This window comes from Miscanthus floridulus, chromosome 19, assembly GCF_019320115.1.
Source record: "Miscanthus floridulus cultivar M001 chromosome 19, ASM1932011v1, whole genome shotgun sequence".
Taxonomy (NCBI): Eukaryota; Viridiplantae; Streptophyta; class Magnoliopsida; order Poales; family Poaceae; genus Miscanthus; species Miscanthus floridulus.
This window is the reverse complement of record NC_089598.1, coordinates 108504105-108529466: the sequence shown is the minus strand read 5'-3', so window position 1 is coordinate 108529466 and position 25362 is coordinate 108504105. Positions and strand designations below refer to the sequence as shown.

The window sequence follows — 25362 nt, the reverse complement described above, 5'->3', positions numbered from 1 at the left end:
GAAATTCTGCGCAATGACTACAGTATAGAAGGCAGATAAGGGCGTCCTCAATGAGGGGAAACAAATCGCTAGGCGAGTGTGAATAAACAAATGAAAAAATTATCAGCCCGACAACATAGACAGGAGTGGCCCACCGAGCCAGAGACAGAAAAATCACCGGGAACGTGCGAGCTGGGCGATGAACTTGTCGGCAGCAACCAAACTTTCTGGTGGTCTCTCTCCTCCACGTAATCAAATAGCTAGCTATGAGTTTCTTGTTGGGGACGCTTAAGAGGCTTTAACATATTATATTAGTGGCACAGAAATTGGTGCCTGCCTGTTATGTTTTTAGGTCATGTTCGGCTTACCTATATTTAGCTTGTTTGGTTTCTTTTTTCAGCTGGAATAGTATTTTTCTTTCACAACAATTTAACCGGAACAGTGTTTTTCAGCCAGAGCTAAATTTTAGACCAGCGAATGGAGCCTTAGTTTTCACGTTTTCACTCATATTTGTTTTTTTAGAACCCTTTCCCTCTTAGTTGCTGCTGTCCGCACATGAAGTGACACTGCTTGTATTTTGAGACCTTGTTGTGCTGGACTTTTGGATGTATAGTTGGTTTCTGAATCTTGCTGCTGGCAGTCGCTACGTTTTGTTTTGGACCAGACTTCCTGTGTGCTATTACTGTACTACAACGAGCAGCACCGCTATCTCTCCAGTGTTAAGAATCTGGGCAGCAAGTTTTGGATAAGAAAACTCGCCATCAGCTGCTTGTTGGAATTTCAAAAGTAACACCGGACAACAAAATACAAGACAACTTCATTTCCTATTACGGTAATAACAGTCTCAAAAATAATCCCAGTTTCTTGATTGATCAGAATGCTGCTGTGTTGTTCTAGCAAGCTTATCTGAATTCAGTTATCGGTTACGGTACCGTCTTTAGGAGATTCACAAATGCTGGATCCATACATACAACAGCCGGTGCTTCCCTCACATCAGTAGCCTTTGAGCTGGCCACCCAGTCCGGCTAACGCTATCCATTTCTCCAACGCCGTTGCAGACGACACGAACGCCGACTTGGAGGATTCAGCGTCGAGCTTGTTCACTGAAACCAGAGGATCCATGAAACCTGTCAGATTCATTCATACTGGCACAAAGCATGGATGGATCACTGGAAGATGAAAAGTTCAGAAAAGAGCCGTAGACCTTCTGCAGATGTACCTGATGTAAACAATGTGGCCAGTGAGCTGTTGAAGCTGTCAACAACGTTCCTCTCCTCTGGGCTTGAGCTGAACTGTTGTTATATACACACAGGTCGAAACAGATGAAAAGAATGTTGGTGTAGAAGAGAAGCAACTGAGCTGAGCTAAGTAAGAATGGGTTGAGAGGAAGAACCTTGGAGAAAGCCACATTGATGTTCTGCACCCACTGGGCGTCTGAACTTGGTCCCAGCACGCTGCTTGCGGCTGGGAGATCATCCTTGTCAATGGCCTGCCCAACTTTGCTCAGCTTGTAGATGAGGTCCTGCAAATATCCTGTTGTTTTTGTAGATCAAACTACAGCATTGTTACTGCTGGAGCAAAGCTTCAGAGATCGTCTTGTTTCATCATAAATAAAGGGAGAAAGAAAGAAAGAGAGCAACTGCATGAGATGAACAGAGTGTGCACTGACTGACTGAGACTGACCGGTCTCGGTGCCAGAGGAGCTGATGACGCCTTGCTTCTGCAGCCGCTTCTTCCTGTCCTCCTTCACGCGCTCCAGGAGCTCGATGTCGTCGTCCTCCTCGAGGACGAGGGCCCGCGCGGCACGGTCGGCGGCGAGCGGGGAGAACGAGGCGGCGAGTGCGGCGAGCGCGCATGACGCGAGGCCGCGCCGCCGGCCGACGACGGCGGCGGCCTCACGCCGGTGGTCCTGACCACCGCCGCTGCTGACGCCTCTGAACGACACGGCTCTCTTCTTGGTCTTCCCTGCTGCTGCAGCAGCAGGATGCTGCTGCTGCACCGGCAACTCTTGCGTCGCCACCGACGCAGCCTTGGACGCCGGGCCGCATCCGGCGAGCGCCCATGCCTCGGTGACAATGGACACCATCGTGTGATCGGCACAGGAAGCAGCAGCAGACGCAGCAAGAGGCAGAGGGGAGAAGCAGGCGCTAGAGGCTGTGGACAAAAAGCCCCAAGGAAGCATGCAGCGCTGGCCCAACGAAAAGAGTCCCCTTATCCTCACTATCTTGTTTCGGCCGTCACAGCCACATAAAAGTTAGCTTGGTTAGCTCAGAGGCAACAGGCAAGCACCGAACACTGAACAACATCAGGGTCTTAGTTGGCAGGCAAAGTGGCACAACATAGTCCACCACCACCCCATAAATTTCACTGTCAATTAATTAATGTCATACATACATACATAAAAAATCTCCTTGCAAATAGATAACTATAGTAACTAACTCCATCAATAATATGAATATAATCACTATGTTTGAATTTCATGTGTACAATATATAGCCTGTGTTCTTAGGTGCGGATGAATTATGCACATACACACTAGCCTTTAATATGGCTAGGACGCACCTAAGGAAAAAGAGAAAAAAGAGGAGATAAAAGAGAGGCAAACAAGACTACAAGAGGCACATATATCACCAGAACCAGCTCTTGCGGCTGTCCACAGCCTTGACTGTGGTGGCTACGAGGGGCATATGGCCGTACATGGCAGCGAACGCGTTGAGACATCTTGATCTCTGCAAGCCATGGCCTTTCAAACTGCTGATGCCGCTCGATCCAATCTCAAATATCCTTCCTGCGGTGATATCAAGGACATGGATGTGAGAAAGATACTCCTGAATGAAACCAATAACAGGTTGGATAGCATATAGCGGTGGAGCCAGAAACGCGAATTTTGTTAGAGGGAGGGGACACCAGTGCAAATTTCATAAAAAATGATCCAATTTAAAAAATTTCAATGGAAATTACACTAACTTAGGGGTCCCCCCTCCCTCGCCGCCTTCCCTCCGCCACTGATAGCATATGTGCTATCTGCTATCTCAATAGTCAATATGGCTAGTTGTTCTGTTTCTATGTTGATGCCAAGCCAATCCTTTTTTTTGGCAGAGGATTATTCAATTGCTACACAAGGTTGCTGTCAATTCAAGTAACGGCCAAGCAGAAAAAGACCAATGAAGTTTCAGACAAGCTACAGTAACTTCCTTATGCTAGAAGGTGGGAAATTCAGGAAATTATGAAAGTGGCAGTGGCTTCATCAATTGTTAAATTTCACTACAGCCAAGCAATATAAAAACTACACAGTCCTCCTAATTGTAAGTAAAATAGTATGAAAGGTCATTGTCCCTCTGAATCCAAACGAAGGATAAGGTCCCAAGACCCTACAGTGGCTGATAAACTTTGTCACGGGCAAACAACAAAAAAAGACTAACACAGACTATCTAACTATGTTTTAACTAATATCCATTAACTTAAACACACTCTCCAAAGATGAAATTTATCGATGCAAGAAGTAGACAAATTCAGCTAATTCGGCAACTCTCTTGCCGTTTTTTGAAGAAAAAAAAACTTTACTTCTTGATGAAAAGGGCGCTCAGTGCTCACTGACCTTGCACCCATACAGGTGGAGCTCCAGTAGCATTTGCAACAAGAAAAGACATTGCAATATCCTCACAGTTCCTGCCAAGCGTTAGGGTAGCGAAAGAGTAAGATCCATGGAGTGCTACACTACACATGCCAATCGCTGACAGCACCATAATAACATAGGACCCAATAACATAACCGAAGGCAATTTTTCTAGAAATGGTGAACCAGAGAGGTAGGAGTTGCACCTGTTCTCATTCACATATTTGCGAATGGACGGTAGCATTTGGTTGGTATACATGTCCAAGTACTTCTTGTGGAAGAAACTTGCTTTGGAAAGAACCATGCTGTATGTCCCTGTCCACCAAACTGACCACCAGCTTCCATATCGGTATTCCTCTTCACTGCCTCTCTGCAGAAGAAACAACTCCAATTAAGAAATGCTCCTTTTTTTTTTACATATATCCTTCATATGTCCATGCAAACTTCAAACTTATTCCTATTTAATTTGTGTCAAACCAGCAATTCAAATTTGAACATAGACCTACAAATAGATACTTTCAAATTCAGACAAAACAAAATTTTCATGTTGGAATACAAATCCAATATGACGTACTCGCTTGGAACTACACCAACCAATCGATTCAAAACATTACCGGGTTGGTAAGCCAGTGCATCCGCGGCACGAAGCCGACCATGGCGGAGGGCGCGCTCTGCCAAACAGAGAAGGCGAAGCGCAGCGTGGAGCAGGGGACGATGAGGTCGTCGTCGACGGAGAAGACGGCGTCCGCCGCGAGCCCCCGGATGGGCCTGAACCTGTTGTTGAGGCTGTCGGCCTCGTTGATCTCGAATCGCACGCCAGCGCCGCGACGGGTGCCGTTGAGGCCGCCGAGGACGCCCCCGCGCAGGGTCTCCGGCAGCGGCGGCGGCGGCCGCGGCTCGCTCCACACCACGTGGACGGCGTCGACGCCCCCGCAGGCGGCGTAGTGCGTCACGGACCTCCGCAGCAGCGCCGGGCGCCTCCACGTGTTGATCACCACCGCGAAGCCGCCGCCGCTGCGGGTGGGCATTTGGAAATGGAACGGGAGAGCGCGCGTGAGTGGTGACTGAGTGGAGCGCAGCAGCAGCATGGTAGCGGGGGGGGGGGGGGGGGGGGGGGGGGGTGCGTCGGGAACGGGACGCTTACCGTGGCGAGATGGCGGAGGAGGAGGAGGAGGAAAGGTCGGCGGGGCCGAGGCGGTGATTCTGGAGCGTAAGCGCCAGCGCGAGCGTGGTGGAGGCGGCCGCGAGGGCGAGGAGGCAGAGGGCGCGGCAGGAGGGCACGAATCTGGTGGCGGCGGGCGCGTGGCGGGGCACGAGCGGGTGGCGCCGGATGGGGCCGGGGCCGTGCCTCCTGTCCGCCGCTGCCGCCGCCTCCTGCAGCTTGAGCAGCAGCTTGGCCATCCGCGGCATGGGCACTGGCTGGCGAGGTGGCGAGCAGAGGCAGAGCAAGCAAGCCGCCAAGACCCCTCTGCGTGGCGTCTCCCGGTTGGCTCTGGCTGGCCCAGGGGTGGCACGGACGGACTACGGCGCAGCTACGGGCTCAGGTGTCACGGAGAGGCCGTGCGAGGGGCTTCTGGAATCGGGGGAAGTAGGCAGCCGGCCGATGCGCTAGCTCCTTTGAAATGTGGGAGGGAGGGAGAGAAGTAGAAGAAGCTTGTTGGTGCGGTACAGCGGCTACCGGGCAGTCAGCAGTGCGAGTGCGATGGATGGCGATGGCGGCGGCGGCGGCGGCGGATGCAGTTGGGGGTGGCCAGCCCCGGCCCGGTGGAGACTGGAGACTGGGAGCCGGCCTGGTCCGGGTGGAGGCTTGGAGGGAAGGCTGTGCACTGGTACCTTCCGAATGTCCATTACGTTGAAGGAGACTTATAGTTATTTTTTTTTAAGGCTATAGTTATTGTATTAGAGACTTATTTTAAAGTTGACTTTGGCAATAGTTTCACGTTGGAGACGGACTTAACGTCAGACAGCTTGTTCGGTTGGCTGGTTCGTATCGTTGCTGATTCATAAAGAAGTACTGCTGGCTGATTTGTGTAAGAGAAAAATACTATTATAGCTGAAAAAATTAACGATCGTTTATGATAAGCCACAACCAAACAAACAGACGAGCATGTTTTGCCTCTCGGTACGGATGACACTGACCATGGCAGTGCGACCACCGCTGCCTTTTCGAGTACTGCTACAGTCATAGATTTGTCATCATTTCCTATATTTGACAACATAAATACTGCTCGAGTTTTCAAGAAGTATATATGTACTCCCATAACCCAGCAATGCTATTTTTTCTCGTCAAAGTAAAATACAAAGCGTGAGCGAGGCTTAGAAAATCATCTCCTGCCACGTACCGCCGGTGCTTCTGCTCTTGTTTCATCGCAATGCGCAAGCATCAATGCACAGAGTGAGAGTGGTGTGACTTGTGAGTGTGAGGCCCGTCATATTGCATCTATGGAACCTAGGTGTTAGGTGTGCTCAGCTTGACCGAGATCCACCGATCAAATCAAACCCTGCTACCTGTGTCTCTAAATATCTATCGTTATTCTTGTGCGTGCTATAAATTTAACTCGATTTATAGAAAATATGTGTAACATTTGTATCCAAATAAATTTATTAAAAAAGTAGATTCAAAGATCTTTCCAATGATACTAATTATGTTACACAAATATTAATATCTTTTAATATATATTTAGTTAAAGTTGTTTATCAGGAAACGAAAACGACAGATATTTAAGGACAGAGGGAGTATGCACCAAACTATTCAGAGCAACTCCAGTAGCCCTCGAAACAAGGTCCTACTTTTTTACTTGAGGTGCTCCCCCTACTTTTGGGTGTCTAAAATTTTGCTTCCACTCCAACGACACCATCCAAATGAAGCCCCCCCCCCCACCCCCAAATTCAAATTGGCAGACAATGACATGAGGGACCCACTCATCATTGGCTCAAATCTTTCTTCCCCACATCCTCCACACACGGGGACTAGACACAAAGGAGATGAGCGCTCTCGGGGCAGTGGCCAACGCGGCATAGCAGGCCTGCGCGACAAAGCAAGGGAGGCCGCCAAGAGCAAGGGAATGGGGTGGGTCGCCGGTGAGGGAGGGAAGCCGAGGTTGCCGATTAAGAATAATCTGTACGGGCACGAGAGAGAAACGACCGCAACAGCTGGATGGGGGCAGAGGTGAGCCCCCATTCTCCCACAGGAATTGGGTCTGGAGGGTGGAATTAGGTGCCCACCCTAAATTGGAGGCTCTAGTAGGGGCCCTGCTGGAGCTGTGTTTTTTTGCCTGTGCATTCATATTTAGCTATGGGGCTCAAGTAGGGGCCCTGTTGGAATTGCTGTCACGTCCTTAAAACTTCTCTCTCCTTATTGAGAGCTTGTTCGGTTCATCACTAATCTAATTGAACTGAGAGGAGATTTATCTCTTATAGAATTTAAAACAAATCTAACTCAACCTCTTTCAATCCTCTTGAATTAAGGATTAACTGAACAAAATATGCATGGCAGGCAGATCTCGGTGTGTTCTGCTTCTGGAAGTGAGGGGCCGTGGGGAAGAAAGCAAAGCTGCACAGGTCTTCTGACTTCTCATCTGGCGTACTCCCTTTGTTCTTAAATATAGTTGTTTTTGCTTCCCTGAGAAACAACTTTAACTAAATATATATTAAAATATATTAATATTTATGATAAATAATTAGTATCATTGAAAAAAATCTTTGAATCTTGTTCTTTTAATAAATTTATTTGGAGATACAAATATTGCACGTATTTTCTATAAATCGAGTCAAACTTACGGTACATATACCAACAGCGACAGTTATTTACGGACGGAGGGAGCACTAGTCAGCTACTGCCTTTTGAGATGGAGAGATAGGGCAGCAAGGAACGAGGGCATGAGGCTTGAAATTGTTGTGAGAGAAAAAATCATGTTCGTTTTGCTGAAATTGTTGAGGCTTGAGGCCAGGAAAGAGGCCAGTTCTTTGGTTTAGGTGTTGGCGTGTGGACTGAGGAGAGATCACACGGTCAACGTAATATTCCACTGCGAGTCCCTGTAGAAAGCTTGGTCTAAAAGGACAGGAGTGGCTTAACAGTCCGTTCGTCCTCAAAGTAGTGCAACAAGTTATTTTTTTAAAAAATAAAAAAACTAGATTTATAGAAAACCGTATCAACATCTATGTCTCTGGATAGGTTTACTATAAAAATATATTTTTTAGTTAGTGACGAGATCCTAACATACATGTATGTTAAGCCTCGGCTTCAATGGTTCTCGAACGAAGAAGACCCCACTGACCGACCTCTTCAGGATCGTCCGGGGGCTCGGGGGCTATACCCATCGGACACGTTCACGCGCACCCTCTGGCAAAGAGACTTGGCTGAGCCTGACTCGACCGCAGCTTCTGCCTAGGGCTCGGGGGCTTCTCCGAACCTTGGGCTCTCGATCTACGGCGCCTCCGGGCCCGGCCCTAGGCTCCTGCCCGGCTAACGATGCCAGCCAAGACCCGGGCACAAGAAGACAAGCCCCAGACTACCGATGCCCGGCTAATGATGCCAGGTCGGGGGCAGCGTCAAATGCGATTCTGGCTCTAGGGTGGCCAGAGCCACTCGCCTCGTCGCCGGAGCAAGCGGCACCGCCCTAGACGGAGGTGTTCGCTTCCCCGGTGAGTTCTTCATCATGGCTGGCGCCTTCGCTCTAGGCTAGGTCCTCAACTTTGGGAGGGTGGCCTACATCGCCGACTGCCACGGTGAGCTTCGTCCACTTCACGGGGCTACACCAGCGGCAACGAGCCCTCGGTGCCGCCTCCTCCGCCAGGACTCTTGGGAGCAGATCTCGAGATTTTGGCCCATCAGATCCGACATGGTCTAGGCCCGAACCCGACCATGTCAGACCGCCACCAGATGTTCAACATGCTGGCCAACATCCACCATCAGATCGCCACCAGTGAGGTGCTCCCGCATCCTGATCGCTTCTGGTACTACTCCCCGAACCTGTGTTTTGGGATATAGAACACAGTGGCGTTCTTCCAGCTAGAGCTGGAGCACCTCATCAGTCTCGAGGCACCATGGAGCATCATCCTCTCCGGCATAGCTAGGACTGACGTCCTTTTGCTCCGCGCCTTCCTCGAGGTCCTCTCGGGGAACAGACCAAAGTACGACTCCGACGACATTAACTACGATGCCCCACCGCGCATGTGCTACCAAGTCGACGGTGACGATCTTGCTGAGGAGGCACCCAGGCTCACGTCGCTGGACTAGAGTCCCTATAGCCACGTGGTCTACCTTCAAGAGAAGGCGGACCACTTGCGCGCTCGGTAGGTGGACTTGGAGGCCATCGAGGCAGAGCTCGAGCGCCAAAGGCAGGACTTTGCACGGCAACAAACCATGCACCCATCTCGGTGATGACGACGATGCCCGCACGGGGGGCTCCTAGCGGCCTCTGCTTCCACCGTGCGGCGTACGACATGGCAGCCACTGCTTGTCGCCTAGAAGACATCTCCGACACGTTGGACCCAAAGACCAACGAGCAGTTGAACGAGGTGAAGCGGTTCTTCCGCGTCGCCCTCGAATAGTAGGCTGAGAGTTCAGTCTCTTGGTGCCATGCCACGCTCTCTCGGACATCACTAGACGACGGCCACTGCCAACGGGGGGGGTGCTTTGACGCTCACACCCTACGGGTGGCAGGGAGCAGCGGCGACACCTCCGGTAATAGCTTTGACCGGCCGTGGACCTAGGGCGCCAAGCCTTAGTAGGAGCGAAGGTGTGATCTTTCTCCTCGGTATCCCCCTGCGCGCCATCGGGTCAGCGACGACCGCGACATCTATGACACCATCGAGGCCAGGTGCCACGCTCAGGTGCAGTCCCATACCCCTAAGCGATAGGGTAGGGGCCCCGTCCCAAATCACTTCGCCCCCCTGGCATTTAGGGCAGCAATCTAGGCGCCCCCCTACCCTAGGCATTTTTGGCCGCTGACGCACATCTCTGAGTACGACGATGAGACCAACCCGGATCACTTTGGCCCCCTAGCGTTCGGGGCTGCGATCCGAGTCAGATGACGACTTCGCCGTCCAGTACCTTCCTCTGCTTCTGTCAAGCTTGACTAGAGCTTGGCTCGAGCTGCTCAAGCCCAGGAGCATCCACTACTGGGGCGATCTCCATGCGGTCTTCATCGGCCACTTCTAGGGTACCTACACCCACCCAGGGAACTCCTAGAATCTCCGCAGCTACACATAGAGGGCCAACGAGACCCTTTGAGAGTACATTTCATGCTTCTCTAAGAAGCACAATGAGCTCCCAAACATCACGAACGCCGACATGATCAACGCCTTCATCTACGACATGACCTATGAGGCGCTCGTGAACGCACTCGGCCACGAGACCCCACGCACAACATGGGAGTTCCTAGACATCACCACTTAGTATGCCATCGGTGAGGAGGCCATCTAGGCCAACTTCAGTGGGAAAGCCAAGGCTGCCGGCCACCTTAGTGGTGGTGACAGTGCCGACAATCCCACCTCATACCAGCGACACCACCATAGGTAGAACAAGGACCGGAAGCGCCACGGGGAGGAGATGGTCACTGTGACCGACCGCACCGCCAGACCTCAGCCTCGCGGGCACGTTGCACTACCAGAACACTTCGAGAAGGCGCTCGAGTCCCCTTGCCCGTTCCACGGGGGGCAGGCGAAGCATCTTCTTAAGGACTGTGCTACCATGAAGGGCTACATCTGTAGCACCCTTAGCCAATAGGGCAAGGCCTAGAAGCCTACCCCAAAGGCCGAGGACCCAGTGGACGGTGCCTAGGAGGAAGACAATGAGTTCCCCGAAACTGAGCGCTACCTCATGATCTTTAGGGGCTCCTAGGCGTATGAATCCCGCCGGTTGTGCCGTATCACCGAGCAGGAGGTGAATGCCGTTCACACCCTCGCCGCCTCAATGTGGCTCCAATGGTCCTAGACGGCCATCACCTTCAACCAAGAGGATCACCCCGATCACATCCCTCATCTAGGGCGCTACCCACTCATGGTCAGCCCAATCGTGGGCACCACGCATCTATCCAAGGTGCTAATGGATGGGGGCAGCAGCCTCAACATACTCTATGGCATCCCTCGAAGCAGTCTATGCCCTAGCAAGGCACCATTTTATGGGATTGTGCCAAGGAAGGAAGTCATGCCCCTCAGGCGCATTCGGCTCAACACCACCTTCAGCCAGCCAGACAATTTCCATAAGGAGCCACTCACCTTCGAGGTTGTCAACTTCCTCGGTGTCTACCGTGCCCTCCTCGGTCCCCAACTACACCTACCACAAGCTGAAGATGCCTAGCCCAAAGGGGGTCATCACCATCGAGGGCAGCTTTGAGTAAGCCTACAACTGTGAGCAAGACTATGTCGCCCAAGCGGTCGCACTCGTTGCCCCCTATGCACCTGATGGCCCTGGCCATAACGCAAGAAGGGTGCTAGTGGAGGAAGCAACCAAGACGGCGGCGGTGCTCAACCAACTGAGCATCGTCAAGGCGGTCAAGACCTCTGGCAACAGCGGTGGCTTGGCTAGCCCCTCCATCTAGGTGCTCGGCTCCCTAGAAGGGGCTGACCTGATCGAGGTGAGTTCTAACCTTTCCCCATGAGGGAAGGCCATCGCCGAGCCATCTGCCCATAAGTGACGCCTCCCGAGCCAAGACCCGCCTACCGACCTCCCTCGCCGGCCTACCTCTTCAACAACAAAAACCAAGATAAGTCTTGTCCCCCAACCCTCTTGCTTCACTTACTTCTGTCTACTGTATTCGTTGTCTTCCTTGACTTGAGCCATCCCAACGATGGGTTGGCCCTACAGGAGGATCGACTAAGCTGACCACTTGTTGACCTTTCTGAAGGAGGACCACCATAGAAGGCCCCCGAGCAAGGCAAAGACAGGATGGACAGAGCAAGAGGAGCAGACAAAAGATTAATAAGGTGCTAATGGAGCGGCCATGACCATCGTGTTACTAGCTTTGTCCTCTTTCCTCTCACTTGTGTCCATTCCATTTTCTTTGTAGATTTCTACCTATCTCTTGATCCTTCATTGGATCGTTCCACCCCACCGCATGCCGATCTAGGCCCCCCAGAAGGGGCATCACTGAGGATTCAAGGCTAGCCCACTGGGCTTCAAGGTTGCCCAAAGCAACTAAAAGTGCGAGGGATGTTTGGGAGGCGAGCCCTTGCGGCTATAGCTGGGGCGCCTAGGAGCGCCCTGACCATTTTGACGAATGATGTCCGAGTACTAACTTGAGCCGCTCGTGGTGACCCAATGAGGGAGGCAGCGAGCCCCTGAGTATCGATAGATGGTCTCGGGAACTATATGAGTGGCTCGATCAGGAAGCTAAGGATCTCCCCTCTAGGGGACATGACCGGGGCATAGAATGACCGTAAACCCAGGGTCCTCATGGACTTACCCGCTAGCATCATAGGCGCAGCAATGTTGGCCAACGAGGCCATCGTCGTAACAACCCAGCCCAACGAGGGATCAAGTCTCTGAGCATGACTCAAGAGCAAAATGGAATTACACACGAAAGTAATTTCATTTCATCAATTGGGAACGACCTGATTACAATATACAGCAGCACAAACTGCCACTACAAGAGATAGGACCTTCTATGATGTTACATTAATGTCGTAGAAACTATAAATTTTGTCATGTTTCACAGTTTACGACGCACGTTGAAAGGTCCTTGTTTGGTTTTGGTAATTGAGTGACAACTTAGGTGGACTAATTGTGTTTATGTGAGATACACAGGTGATTAGTCCACAGGTACATGTGTGTGAGCAACATATGCCATGAAGGTGAAAATGGCTTGGAGATGTTGCAAAGCTCACACATGTGATGATGAAGGAGCTTAAATGCACATGATGCATGACATTGAGTCATGTGATCAAGGTGGAGAAGATCAAGACAAGACTTGGCTTGATGGACCGATTGCAAGCGTGAAGGGCAAGTCGAAGGCTTTGGAGTGATGGACCGCGTGGCGGTGAAGCTTGAGCAAGACTTGGCGCCGATGGACGATGGCAACGGTGAAGAGCAAGTAGAGTCAAGATCGATGAACCAATATGATCATGTGATGATATGAAGTGGATCATATCATTGTTGATCGTGTTGGTGCATGTGTTGCATCGACATTGAAGGAGATGGAATGGAATGCGCAAGGCAAAGGTATAACCTAGGGCATTTCATTTCACCGGTCATAGGTGTGTAGAGAAGTTTATGACCGGGTTTAGGATAGATGGCCGTACTATCAAGAGGGGCAAACTTGTTTGCATATCGGTCATCTAGTGCCACTCGAGTGATCTAACTTTGCATTGTCGCTAGGATCGAGTGGCGTGGCAAGTTGAGTGGCTAACATCCTTTGGGAAATGATTGTGAAAATGCTAACACACATACACATAGTGGTGTACACTTGGTGGTGTTGGCACATTTACAAAGGAGGTGGTGTTTGTAGGGTTGAGATGGGTTTGGGTCCCTCTCTCTCTCCCGCCTCACAAGCTCGGCGGGATTCGGCGCTTTCGGGAAAATGGGATGCCTATTTTCTATTGCGCTAGATGCAAATTCTTGTGGTTAGCACACTTGAGCAAGGGTGAAGAAAATGGAGAAGATGCTGGCGTCGGTCAACTGACCGGACGCTGGATCTGAATGCACCGGACGCTGGCAGGCTGCGTCCGGTCGCGCTGACGTGGAGTGTAGCAGTAGCTAGAGAGTGACCGGACGCTGGCTGCGTCCGATCGCGTTCGACCGGACGCGTCCGGTCATGCTCGGGAGCTTACTGGAAACGACCGGATGCTGAGGGTCCAGCGTCCGGTCAGTTGAGTGCTGCTGCATCCGGTCAGGTCAAGTGACCGTTGGAACCGGGACACGTGGTCGTCTGTGGGCGACCGGACGCTGAGGTCCAGCGTCCGGTCAGCACGACCGGAGCGTCCGGTCGGCCCGACCGTTGCCCAGTGAAGGGGTAACGGCTAGTTTAGCCCTTGGGGCTATAAATAAAAGTGGCCCTCGGCCATGGCTGGTGCCGAGCACCTTGGGGGACTTTGTGTCCATGCTTGAGAGTGCTTGGGAGCCCTCCATCACACATATACTTGATAGTGATCATTCGATTGTGTGAGTGAGCGATTCTAGTGCGATTGCATCGTGAGGTTGCATCGAGTGGCACTAGGTGATCGAGTTGCAAGCCGGTGGTGCTTGTTACTCTTGGAGGTTGCCACCTCCTAGATGGCTTGGTGGTGGTCTCCGTCGAAGCGCACAAGAAGCTTGTGCGGCGCTCCGGAGAAGTGCTTGTGAGGGGCATTGTGCTCGCCCCGCGGGAGTCGCGAAGAGCAACTTTAGTAAAGCGTGTCATTGAGCTACCCTCACTCAAGGGGTAGGTTCTTGCGGCGCCCGACGTGCGGGCTTAGCGGGTGATGCTAATTAGTCGCCGAACCACCAAGTGAGCGGTCGACACAACGGGGACTAGCGTGTTGGCAAACACGTGAACCTCGGGAGAAAAATCATCGTGTCAACCTTATTCTTCCCGTTGGTTTGCATCCCCATTACACAAGCTTGCAATTACTTTTATATATATTAAGCTTGTGTAGTTGCTCTTGTAATTAGATAGCTTGTGTAGCTTGCTAATTACCTTCTTGCTTGTGTAGCATAGAAGTAGCTCCCTTGCGTGGCTAATTTGGTTTTAGTAACCTTGTTAGTCACATTGCTTAGTTTGTGTAGCTAAGTATTTGCGCTCTCTAATTAGGCATTGGTTGCCTTGTTATTGAGCATTGCTAGTGAGCTTAGTTAGCTTTGTGCTTTTGCTTACTAGCATGTGTAGGAGCTCCCTTGTCGCTTAAAGTACTAGTGGCATAGGTTTGTGTAACCTTGCTCCTAGAATTGTTTAGGAGAGCTCTAACTAGCCCGGCACCTTTGTTGCATAATTGTTATCTTTGCAAGGTGCTAGTGAACTTATATAGTGGGGTATAGTCTGGGCTAGACCGATAGTTTTAATTCCGCATTTGTATCGGTTAGCCGATGTGATTAAATTTTAGAAAAGACTATTCACCCCCCCTCTAGTCGCCATCTCGACCCTTCACACGTGCAACAAAAATGCATTCGTCACCTATTCCCCGTAGCTAAAAGTGTTCTATGACAAAACTGACATTATCTTCGTAACTTTTGCGACGATCATACTTGCGTCGTTGATTTACGATGATCAATTATCGTCGTTACTAAGCAAAGAAAACATCATGAACCATTGACCATGGATGTCTATGCAGGTGCCACATAGGATAATAAAATGTCATAAAATATTAGTCATATAACATGGCAATTCAATATATTGTAGCCGACTATATATTGCAGCAAACAAAATCAGTTTATAGCCAACAAGCAAATTGAAAATGGCCACATTCATTACACCACTTGGCAAATCAGATCCATTAATAGTTGCATGTCCAAGTAATTCTCATGTCAAACTCAACCAAAAATACATGAACCTCACATATCAGTCAATAACTAAGTACTAGGTCCAACAAATAGCAAAATAATCGCCATGAAATTTATCTAAGTGCTGCACCAACTCTTGTACACATGTTGCTGCAGCAGCAGTGTTCTCTTGGAGGCCATTGACTTGAGGCCAACATTTCGAAGAAATTTATTTGATGCCAAAACATGAGCAACGACTTCTACAAGAGTCTTTGGTTATTCCCCATCTGGTCAAACTGAGCCATGATAGCTTTCAATTGAGTCTAACATGACAAAAAAATAGTTTGGGTGAATAGCTAAAATGGGTTGCACAAGGGTAGCTAAGTAGTAGTAATAGTAAAGAGCATATTTATCTCAGGTTAGGACAACAACTTGAGTTTGCATTATCATAAAAATTTAGTCTACAATAATATTCAGATTCTTTTTTAATGAATAGCTAGCTGGAAGTGCCGTCCATGGTGTAAAAATATTCAGATTCCAAAAAGTAATAGTTCAGTGGTGTCTATTAGACAAATTTTCTGAATATAAATGCACAAAATCTGTTATCCTAACAAAAAATGTATCCCATAATCACAACAGCAGCAGCACTTTCTAAACAACCAATTGCTTTAGAGTTGACTGGACCATTCACATACAAATCCAAGACCTACTTAAGGTATTATCAACTAAGGAAAACTAAAGGCATGGAAGCATAAGGCATATATGTGAAACAACTGTGAGTCTGCCTCGTACTATCGCACCAAATGATCTACACAGACCAACTTTTGCACTCTGCATTTAAGGCCTCTACATTAATATATTTTACATATAACACAAACCTAAATCAGAGGCATTAAAAGGAACAGATTGATAATGTTACAAGGGTACATTATCACAGCCTGTAACATCTAAATTGGTTGGGAACTGCACATTAAAGATAGCTTGGTGGAGTAACTGATCTGACATGTAAATTTTCATACTTTTCACTCCTTTCTTGAAGGTGCAGAGATCCTACTTCATTCTCGCATAACAGTTTATCATCAGCCCATCACCGAAGATTAAAATCCTAACACAAGAATGAAACACTACCAGGTGAATTACAACTATGTGGGATAGAGGTGCAGCAATGTATAGCTGTTTTATTTAGTAGCCCTTGAAGCTCTGTAGAGAAAATTTCAAAGACGCAATGTAGAAATACTTGTGCAAAATTGATCCTATAATGACCTGTGTTAGGTTGTAACTGCCCCAACATAAACACTTGCTGCAAGGTGCCCACAACTACCAATTTTCTGCCCTAAAATTGAATTAAATTAGATCAGTTACTTGCTTGAACATGTTTGCAAATAGTGAGACCAAATATAGACAAGTTAAAGTTAGTAGTCATTTGCCATGTGCATGCATGAAGATATAGACTAGGAAAGCAAAGAATAAGTTTGTCACTTACAATGGACTGTCGTCTGTAGACAGTATGCCAGTTGTCACAACATTATTTCTCACACAGACTTCTAACTCAAATGATTCATCTCAGTATCTAAAATTTTCTATATTGAAAGGAAATACCAAATTGCCAAAATTTTCTATATTGATGCACTCGTATTTTCCAAATAGTAGAAAGATCAGTTTCTCTTGTGCAAATAAACATGAATGGAACTAATGGACATAAGTAACCAATAGACAATAGCAGTAATGGATACAACAATAGATATGGTCCACGACAAATGTAAAACAGAAGCAATCAGACTCTTTTAAAAAAATATTTCCATACACAGTATGTCAATGCAACTAATGGACAAGTCATGCTTCATTTTTTTTCTCACTAAGTGATTTCTCTGGTGGCCCACGAAAGTAAATCTACAAGTGACCTAAAAACTAAGCCACACCTCACTAATAGACATGGAGCAACTAAACTAATGTTTAGAGTAAAAACTACACAGGTTAGTGTAGAATCTACTCTCTTTTTTCCTGCATAAAAGATCGCAGCACAAGAGATTTTTCCTTGATAATATTAGCAGTCATTTTTACTTTTTAACAATAGTCACACAAGCGATCTTTGCTGCATAAAAGGTCAGTTATAGCTATGAACAAAATACCACATTTCTATTAAATCTGGACTATGTATACACAGAGACAAAAAAATAGGCAACACATGTATCAGAAAGATGAGGAAGAACTAACTCGAAAGTGAATAAAGCACCATAGATCAAATCCATAGAAGAAACTCCATCTAGCCTGCCATTTTGTGTCACACCAAAAGATCCAACCTAAAGCCACCCTATCAAAAATCCCCAGAAGTTGAAAGACGATTATTATTGAGTAAAAATTAGTACAGGTGAGTGATTACATGAGCAAGGAAGTAATGGGAACTAAACAAAACCTAACAAATCACATGGTCACAAGCACTAGTGCTCCACCACGCTGGATGAACAGTCTGTCGGATCCTGTAGAGGAAGAAGAAAGGCTCCCACTGGAGACAGAGATTCGACATCCTTCTCCAAGGGCGACCGTGGATCTAGCTGACCCTACATGGATTCGGCCCTTGCTTGTTAGATTCGAGGCAAAGAGGAGGGGAGGAGAGGGAAGGGGCCAGGATGACTGCTGACCTGTCATTGCCGTAGGTGGATCTACCGAGACGCGAACTCGAGGAAGAGCAGGGGGCTGGGTAGCTGCCTTAGTCGCTGGTGTATGCCGCCATGGCTCCAACCGACTTCAGTAAGAATAGGGGCGTGTGGTGTTTCCCCGCAGCGGTCGCCCCATCGGGAGGAGATCGGCCATGGCACTGGTGAAGCTCGGCTTGGGACTAGAGGAGCTCGGCGATGGGGGCTTCGGTGGAATTTGGGGAGGCGTCGATGGGAGGACGGCGGCAAAGTGAGAACTGAGAGAACTGACGGTGGCCAAAGTATGTGATTTTTATTTTATTTTTTGTTATTGTTAGGGTTGGCGGATTTGGTGTGGCGAGAGCGCGCAGAGGAAATTTTGGCACCATGGGAGGGGAAAACATCAACGGGAAAAGGGAGGAAAAAATTGGCGCTAGTTGAAATACCTGGATATGGGTATTATAAAAAAATCTGAGTGACAACTTTCAATAGACTTTTGGAACTATAAATATTTTATAACAAAAAAGTCATGGATTACAAAGTTATATATCTAATTAAGATATATAACCTTGCTTCTATTTGTTTTTCCATTTGAGGTAATTTAAATAATTTAAATTTCAAAATATAAGAACTTCATATATAATTTTAGGACCAAAATAATTTGAAATTAAAAAGTCATCAACTACAACATTGTTGGTCACATCGAGATCCAGAACATTGGTTTTCTTTTTTTCCATCTGAGGTAGTTTGGATAGTTCAAAATTTTGAATTCAACATATGATATGTGGAGTTGAGCTTAGCAAGTTAAAATTTAAATAATAAGATGATTGGTTGTTGGCATGTCATGAAGAACTATAGTTCCTCGTAACATGGAAATCCTTCTCTTTACGACGACTTCTACAAGATCTTAGCGACGCACATATAATTTTTGTCATAAAGTCATGAACCCACTGAAAAACGTTGTAAAGCATAATGACTTAGCGACAAATTTAGCTGTCGTCACGAGAAAATTGTCGTAGAAGGTCATATCTCTTGTAGTCCGCAATCTACTATCGCCTATACAGCGGCAAAAACCAAGGGGCGTGCCTGACCTCTGGGTTAGGGCCCCATGGTGGGCATGGCTTGGGCTAGGCAGGCCATCCCTAGGCCTCTTCCCTAGGACTCGGGGATGGGCAGCGATGGCCGTCGCATAGCCCATGAGCCTGGGCCCTCCTTCGCCTTCACTGGGACAAAGGGGCAGTGACTGACGTGTCGTGACCCCCTCCCGAGGGTACAAGAACTCCAGTGACATCGCTAGAGTTCTTATGCCCTATAGGGAGGAGGGACGTGTGTAGGGTCAAGATGGTGGACTAGAGGGGGGTGAATAGTCTTTTCTAAAATTAAACGCGTCGGCTAACCGAAACAAGTGCGGAATTAAGACGATCGGTCTAGCCAAGACTACACCCCTCTATCTATGTTCTCTAGCACCTTCTAAAGATATTAATTAAGCAACAAAGGTGCCGGGCTAGCTAGAGCTCACCTAATCAATTCTAGAAGCAAGGTCACACAAACCTATGCCGCTAGTACTTCAAGCAACAAGGGAGCTCCTACACAAGCAAGTAAGCAAAAGCACAAAGCCACCTAAGCTTACTAGCAATGCTCAATAACAAGGCAACCAATGCCAAATTAGAGAGCGCAATTACTTAGCTACACAAACTAAGTAATGTGACTAACAAGGTTACACAAACCAAATTAGCCACGCAAGGGAGCTACTTCTATGCTACACAAGCGAGAAGGTAACTAGCAAGCTACACAAGCTAACTAATTACAAGAGCAACTACACAAGCACAATATATGCAAAGGTAAATACAAGCTTGTGTAACGAGGATGCAAACCAACGGGAAGAACAAGGTTGACACGGTGATTTTTCTCCCGAGGTTCACATGTTTGCCAACATGCTAGTCCCCGTTGTGTCGACCGCTCACTTGGTGGTTTGGCGGCTAATTGGCATCACCCGCCAAGCCCGCACATCGGGCACCGCAAGAACCTACCCCGAAAGTGAGGGTAGCTCAATGACATGCTTTACTAAAGTTGCTCTTCGCGGCTCCCACGGGGCGAGCACAATGGCCCTCACAAAGCACTTCTCCAGAGCGCCGCACAAGCTTCTTGCGGGCTTCGATGGAGACCACCACCAAGCCATCTAGGAGGTGGCAACCTCCAAGAGTAACAAGCACCACCGGCTTGCAACTCGATCACCTAGTGCCACTCGATGCAACCTCACGATGCAATCGCACTAGAATCGCTCACTCACACAATCGGATGATCACTATCAAGTATGTGTGAGATGGAGGGCTCCCAAGCACTACTACACAAGCCACCAAGGCTCTAGTGTGCTCCGCTCTTCAAAGCTGTCGGCCAAAGGCCGACCACCACTTCTATTTATAGCCCCATGGGCTAAACTAGCTGTTACCCCTTCACTGGGTGTTTTCGGGTCGACCGGACGTAGCACCGGACGCACTGATCATGAATACCGAACGTGTCCGGTCGCTATACCGGACGTGTCCGGTAGCTGCCAGACAACCATGTGTCCCACTATTGCCTCCAACGGCTCTCTGACAAGACGACCGGATGCTCAGCACCGAAATGACCGGACGCTCAGCCGCTGCGTCCGGTCGAGTCCAGTAAGCCTCCAGGGCCGATCGGACATGACTGTTAGAAGATGACCAGACACTGAGCCTCAGCGTCCGGTCGAGTACAGTAAGCACCCACGCTCGACCGGACGTGTTCGGTCACACCGAACCGGACGCTGCTAGCGTCCGATCAATAGATCTATCGAACACCGTCTTTGCTGATTCACACTGGACGCGTCTGGTCGCTGAGTACGTCACTGAATACTGGACGTGTCCAGTCACCACACCGGACGTGTCCGGTCACTTTGTAACCAGCGCGACTAAGTCGTTTTCAACTCTATCTTCTTCACCCTTGCTCAAATGTGCCAACCACCAAGTGTATCACCTTATGCACATGTGTTAGCATATTTTCACAAACATTTTCAAGGGTGTTAGCCACTCAACTTGCCACGCCACTCAATTCTAGCGACGATGCAAAGTTAGCTCACTCAAGTGGCACTAGATGCCCGATATGCAAACAAGTTTGCCCCTCTTGATAGTACGGCCATCTATCCTAAACCTGGTCATAAACTTCTCTATACACCTATGACCGGTGAAATGAAATGCCCTAGGTTATACCTTTGCCTTGCGCATTCCATTCCATCTCCTCCAATGTCGATGCAACACATGCACCAACACAATCAACAATTATATGATCCACTTCATATCATCACGTGATCATATTGGTTCATCGATCTTAACTTCACTTGCTTTTCACCATTGCCTTCGTCCATCGGCGCCAAGTCTTGCTCAAGCTTCACCGCCACGCAGTCCATTGCTCCAAAGCCTCCGACTTGCCCTTCACGCTTGCAACCGGTCCATCAAGCCAAGTCTTGTCTTGATCTTCTCCACCTTGATCACATGACTCAATGTCATGTCTCATGTGCAATGAGCTCCTTCATCATCACATGTGTGAGCTTTGCAACATCTCCAAGCCATTTTCACCTTCATGGCATATGTTGCTCACACACATGTACCTGTGCACTAATTACCTGTGTATCTCACATAAACACAATTAGTCCACCTAGTTTGTCACTCAATTACCAAAACCACACAAGGACCTTTCAACGTGGCAGACGCCTCTAGCATCGCATCATTGCCCCTCCTTCACTGGAATCCTTCCACCCTCGAAGAAGCAGTCGCCCGACGGACAACACCAAGCTCACTCGGAGGGAAGCGTCGCACTACATCACCACCGCCATTGCCACCGAAGAAGATGGATCTGAGGAAGAAGAAGAGAGGGGGCCAGAGGAAGGGATTGAAGATGCCATGTCCCTTGGGGGCTTCCCTTTATAGCCAAAGGCGGTGCACTATGAGCGGCTCCGGGCCCTCCAATCAGCCATTAGTAGCTATAAGGGACCATGTGGAACCAGCTAGGCGTCCCTTCAATCCCCACAACATGCCTTCGGGCGGTTGCGTGAAGATGGCCACATAGTAAAGGCGGAGTCAGGGAACCGCTAGTAATGAGTCAAGTCCTTGCTCCACTTTTCACCACATGTGCTGCCCACTCCACGCATGCCTCCTTGTGGGACTTAGGGTATGCGCCTTCCCCCAAGCCCACTGGCTATCATCAATGGCTTGGATCCATGCACACCAAGTGCTATGGCTCCTCCTGCACCAGATTAGCTCCACATGGCCTTGACATCCCATCTCCCAGACGAGATGGGACGGTGCGGGGCGCGCACATGTCATAACTCCTCCACTAGGCATGATGGTACATACACCATCAATCACCTACGCAAGGCATCAGCGGATGGGACACACCCAGAAGCTGCCCCCTTCGCTGGCAAGGAGTCCCCACAATGGCCTCAGGGGCTGTGTGGCTCCCTAGACAGAGCAGCCCGACCCCCCAATCAACGGGTGCTCGAGTGGCGCATCCTCCAAAAACCAACCAACTCCCTAGAGTTAGGTCAGGAGTTGCTGAGTAGTGGGCCCAATGAGGGCCTCTGTCCAAGCCTCGATGCGCTCCCACTTCCCAAATCTATGGTTGTAGAGGGTCAGTCCCAGATGGCCGAGACCTGTTATCGCAGCCCTCATAAGGGCATGGAGCTTTGGATGATCAGATGGCCCAGAGCTAGAGCCCAGCGCTCTTGATCACCTAGCCCACGGTAGGTTCTGATCAGAAAGGAGGGTGCCCCCGAGCCTACAGTTGGTGACTCCCAGATGAGTCCACCGAGATCTCGCTCAAGTCGAAGACCCATGCGACATGAACTCATGAAGGGATAAGGCATCATCCTCGCTCAGCCTCGATAGCTGAGCACCATCCGTCACACTAGAGATGAAAGCATCAAGCAGGGCGCAACACTACTGCCAGTGGAAGCTGTCCCTACCAAGGTGGGTTCGGTCACTATAAGATTGAATTCAGCCTTTGCCGCCATCATGCCAGGTGAGGCCACGAAGGGCTCGAGGGCTTCTGACGAGATCCTAACAAACATGTATGTTAAGCCTCGAGTCCAATGGTTCCTGAACGAAGAAGACCACCCTACCAAACCCTTTAGGATCACCTAGGGGCTCAAGGGCTTCGCCCATGGGGCACATTCGTGCGCACCCTCTGGTAAAGAGATCCGACCAAGCCTGACTCGACCGTAGCTTCCGCCTAGGGTTTGGGGGCTTCCCCAAGCCTTGGGCTCCCGATCTATGGCACCTCTAGGCCCAGCCCTTGGCTCCTGCCCGACTAACGATGCCAGCCAAGGCACGGGCACAAGAAGACAAGCCCTAGGCTACTGATGCCTAGGGCTCCCTAGCACCGCTCCCTAAGCATGCCCCTACCAACTACTCCTCTGACAAGGTCACATCTTGGGCATGACATAAGAAGACAAAGCTTCTCGTGGCCTCTAGGGCTTCTGGGCTCGCACGTTAGCCCCTGAAGCAGACCTTATTCGCCACCAAGAAGACTCTAGAAGGTCTCACCTGGGGGAGGCCATTCCAAGCCAACACCCTCTGACACGTAGAGTGTTAGAACAGAGCAGCCGAACGACGCCCATGCTTCTTTGGCTCCAAGACACCTCAACGGTCCACGGCGCATAGCTACAAGCCCCTCTGAGACTCCGACACACATAGACCATAGACTAGAACCTATCTCATTATATAAGGGATAAGGTCAGACCTAGAGGGGGAGGATCCTAATTTGATCACCAGACACTCCATTCCATTCCATTTGCCTCCACTCTGCACTGAGAGCAAGGCAACCTAGAGAGGGGACTGAGAGCCCCTCCTCCATCGCATCCTGTCGTCTCCTTCCTCTCCAACGAGGGTGAGACTCCAGCGACGGCAAGAGAAAGCTCTAGTTTGGTATTGGTGAATTGATAAAACCCTAAGTGATAACCCAGTTTATCAAAGTGATCATGAGATAGGTAGCACTATTCCCTATGATCATGAGATAGGAGCTTTTTTGGTTTAGTGATTGAGACACTTAGCGAGTATGATCACATTTAGGATCAACAGCCATACTATTAAGAGGGGTGAAACTCATATCGAAATGCGGTTGGCAAAGTGCCACTAGATGCTCTAACTCATTGCATATGTATTTAGATTCTAGTGAGTGCTAACACCCTTGAAAATGTTTGTGAAAATATGCTAACACACGTGCACAAGGTGATACACTTGGTGGTTGGCAAATTTGAGCAAGAGTGGTGAAGTTTGGGAAGTCGAGGAGGTCATTGTGCTGACCAGATGTAGGACCAGACGCTAGACATACGTGTCCGGTCAGTAGTGGAGCAGTGGCACAATCTCGGCCTAGTTGACCGAACGCTAACGTGAGGAAGTGATCAGACATGCAACCTCTGGGTCCAATCAATGATGACATATGGTGATGTGGTGGTAAAACTGTTGGTGCACAACGATAGTGAGGACCGAACTTGGCCCTCAGTCTAGTCATGCTCCCTCGGACACGTCGGATCAAGAAAGTGCGGCTTGGGATGTTGTCTAGAAGTGATCGGACTCTGCGTTGGTGGAGCATTCGATCATTCCATCGGCGCGTCAGGTCACTGGGTTGGCACCTTGGGCAAGGGCATGAGCGGACGTTTGATCGTTCAGTAATTTGAGCGTGGAAGTGATCGAACTCTACGTTGTCTAGAAGTGGTTGGTCTTGGCGTGGTGCGTCCGATCGTTCATTAATTTGAGCGCGTGATCGAGTTGACTATTGGGATCGGATGGCTCACATTTGAAGCTATGACACATGGCAGCAATCCCATGATTGGACGCAGGGGCTGAGCATCCAGTCAATCTAACTGGTGCGTCCGGTCACCACGCAGTGACCTACCCGTGGTGCCCAACGGCTCTATTTCGAGGGGACACCTATATAAGGCATTTGGCCAGCTCTAGCTCACTCTCTTGGCCATTTGCATTGACATAGCAACCTTGTGAGCTTAAACAAAGCCCTCTCACTCATCTCCATCATTGATTCATCATTTTTGTGAGATTCAGAGTGAATCCAAGTGCATTGCTTGAGTGATTGCATCTAGAGGCACTTGGTGTTCATGTTTTGCTATGGGGTTCGCTTGTTACTCTTGGTGGTTGCCGCCACCTAGATGGCTTGGAGTAGCGAGGATCATCAAGCGGAGGAAGGTGCTTGTCTCTAGCTCCGATCATGGTGATTGTGAGGGATTCTTGACATTTCCCCGATGGAGAGCCAAAAGGTACTCTAGTGGATTACTTGTGGCTTGTGTGATCCTCATCTTATGTTGGTTGTGCGGCACCCGGTTGCGGGTTTGGTGTGTGATGCCAATTAGTGTGTGAACCTCTAAGTGAGTGAATCGCCACAACAGGGACTAGCTTGCTGGCAAGCAAGTGAACCTTGGAGGAAAATCATTGTGTCTTGATTGTCTCCTTGGTATTCATTGATTGATCTCTTGCCACGACGTTATACCTCTCTACCACTCTGTTGTATTACATTGTGCCTTTACTGGTGTAGAGCTTGTGGTGTTTGAAACTAGTTAGTGTAGCTCTTACTTGTAGTTCTTGTCGGGTCGAGATGGCATGATAGAGGGGGTGAATAGTCCTTTCTAAAACTTAACCACGTTGGCTAACTGATACAAGTGCGGAATTAAAACTATCGGTCTAGCTAAGACTACACCCCTCTATCTAAGTTATC

At 49.1% G+C, this 25362-nt stretch overlaps 2 protein-coding genes across 2 annotated transcripts; both read right to left on the bottom strand.

Moving 5' to 3' along the window:
- Positions 1-784: 784 nt before the first annotated feature.
- On the bottom strand, positions 785-2191 carry LOC136527626 (thylakoid lumenal 16.5 kDa protein, chloroplastic-like). The gene is made up of 4 exons (XM_066520418.1): positions 1663-2191; positions 1373-1512; positions 1199-1271; positions 785-1082 (listed from the first exon to the last, which is right to left on the bottom strand). The coding sequence occupies exons 1-4, from the start codon at positions 2159-2161 to the stop codon at positions 973-975; spliced, it is 822 nt and encodes a 273-aa protein (XP_066376515.1). The 5' UTR covers positions 2162-2191; the 3' UTR covers positions 785-972.
- Positions 2192-2318: 127 nt separating this feature from the next.
- Positions 2319-5405, bottom strand: LOC136527625 (glycosylinositol phosphorylceramide mannosyl transferase 1-like). The gene is made up of 5 exons (XM_066520417.1): positions 4739-5405; positions 4209-4608; positions 3801-3964; positions 3578-3648; positions 2319-2767 (listed from the first exon to the last, which is right to left on the bottom strand). The coding sequence occupies exons 1-5, from the start codon at positions 5002-5004 to the stop codon at positions 2607-2609; spliced, it is 1062 nt and encodes a 353-aa protein (XP_066376514.1). The 5' UTR covers positions 5005-5405; the 3' UTR covers positions 2319-2606.
- Positions 5406-25362: the final 19957 nt, after the last annotated feature.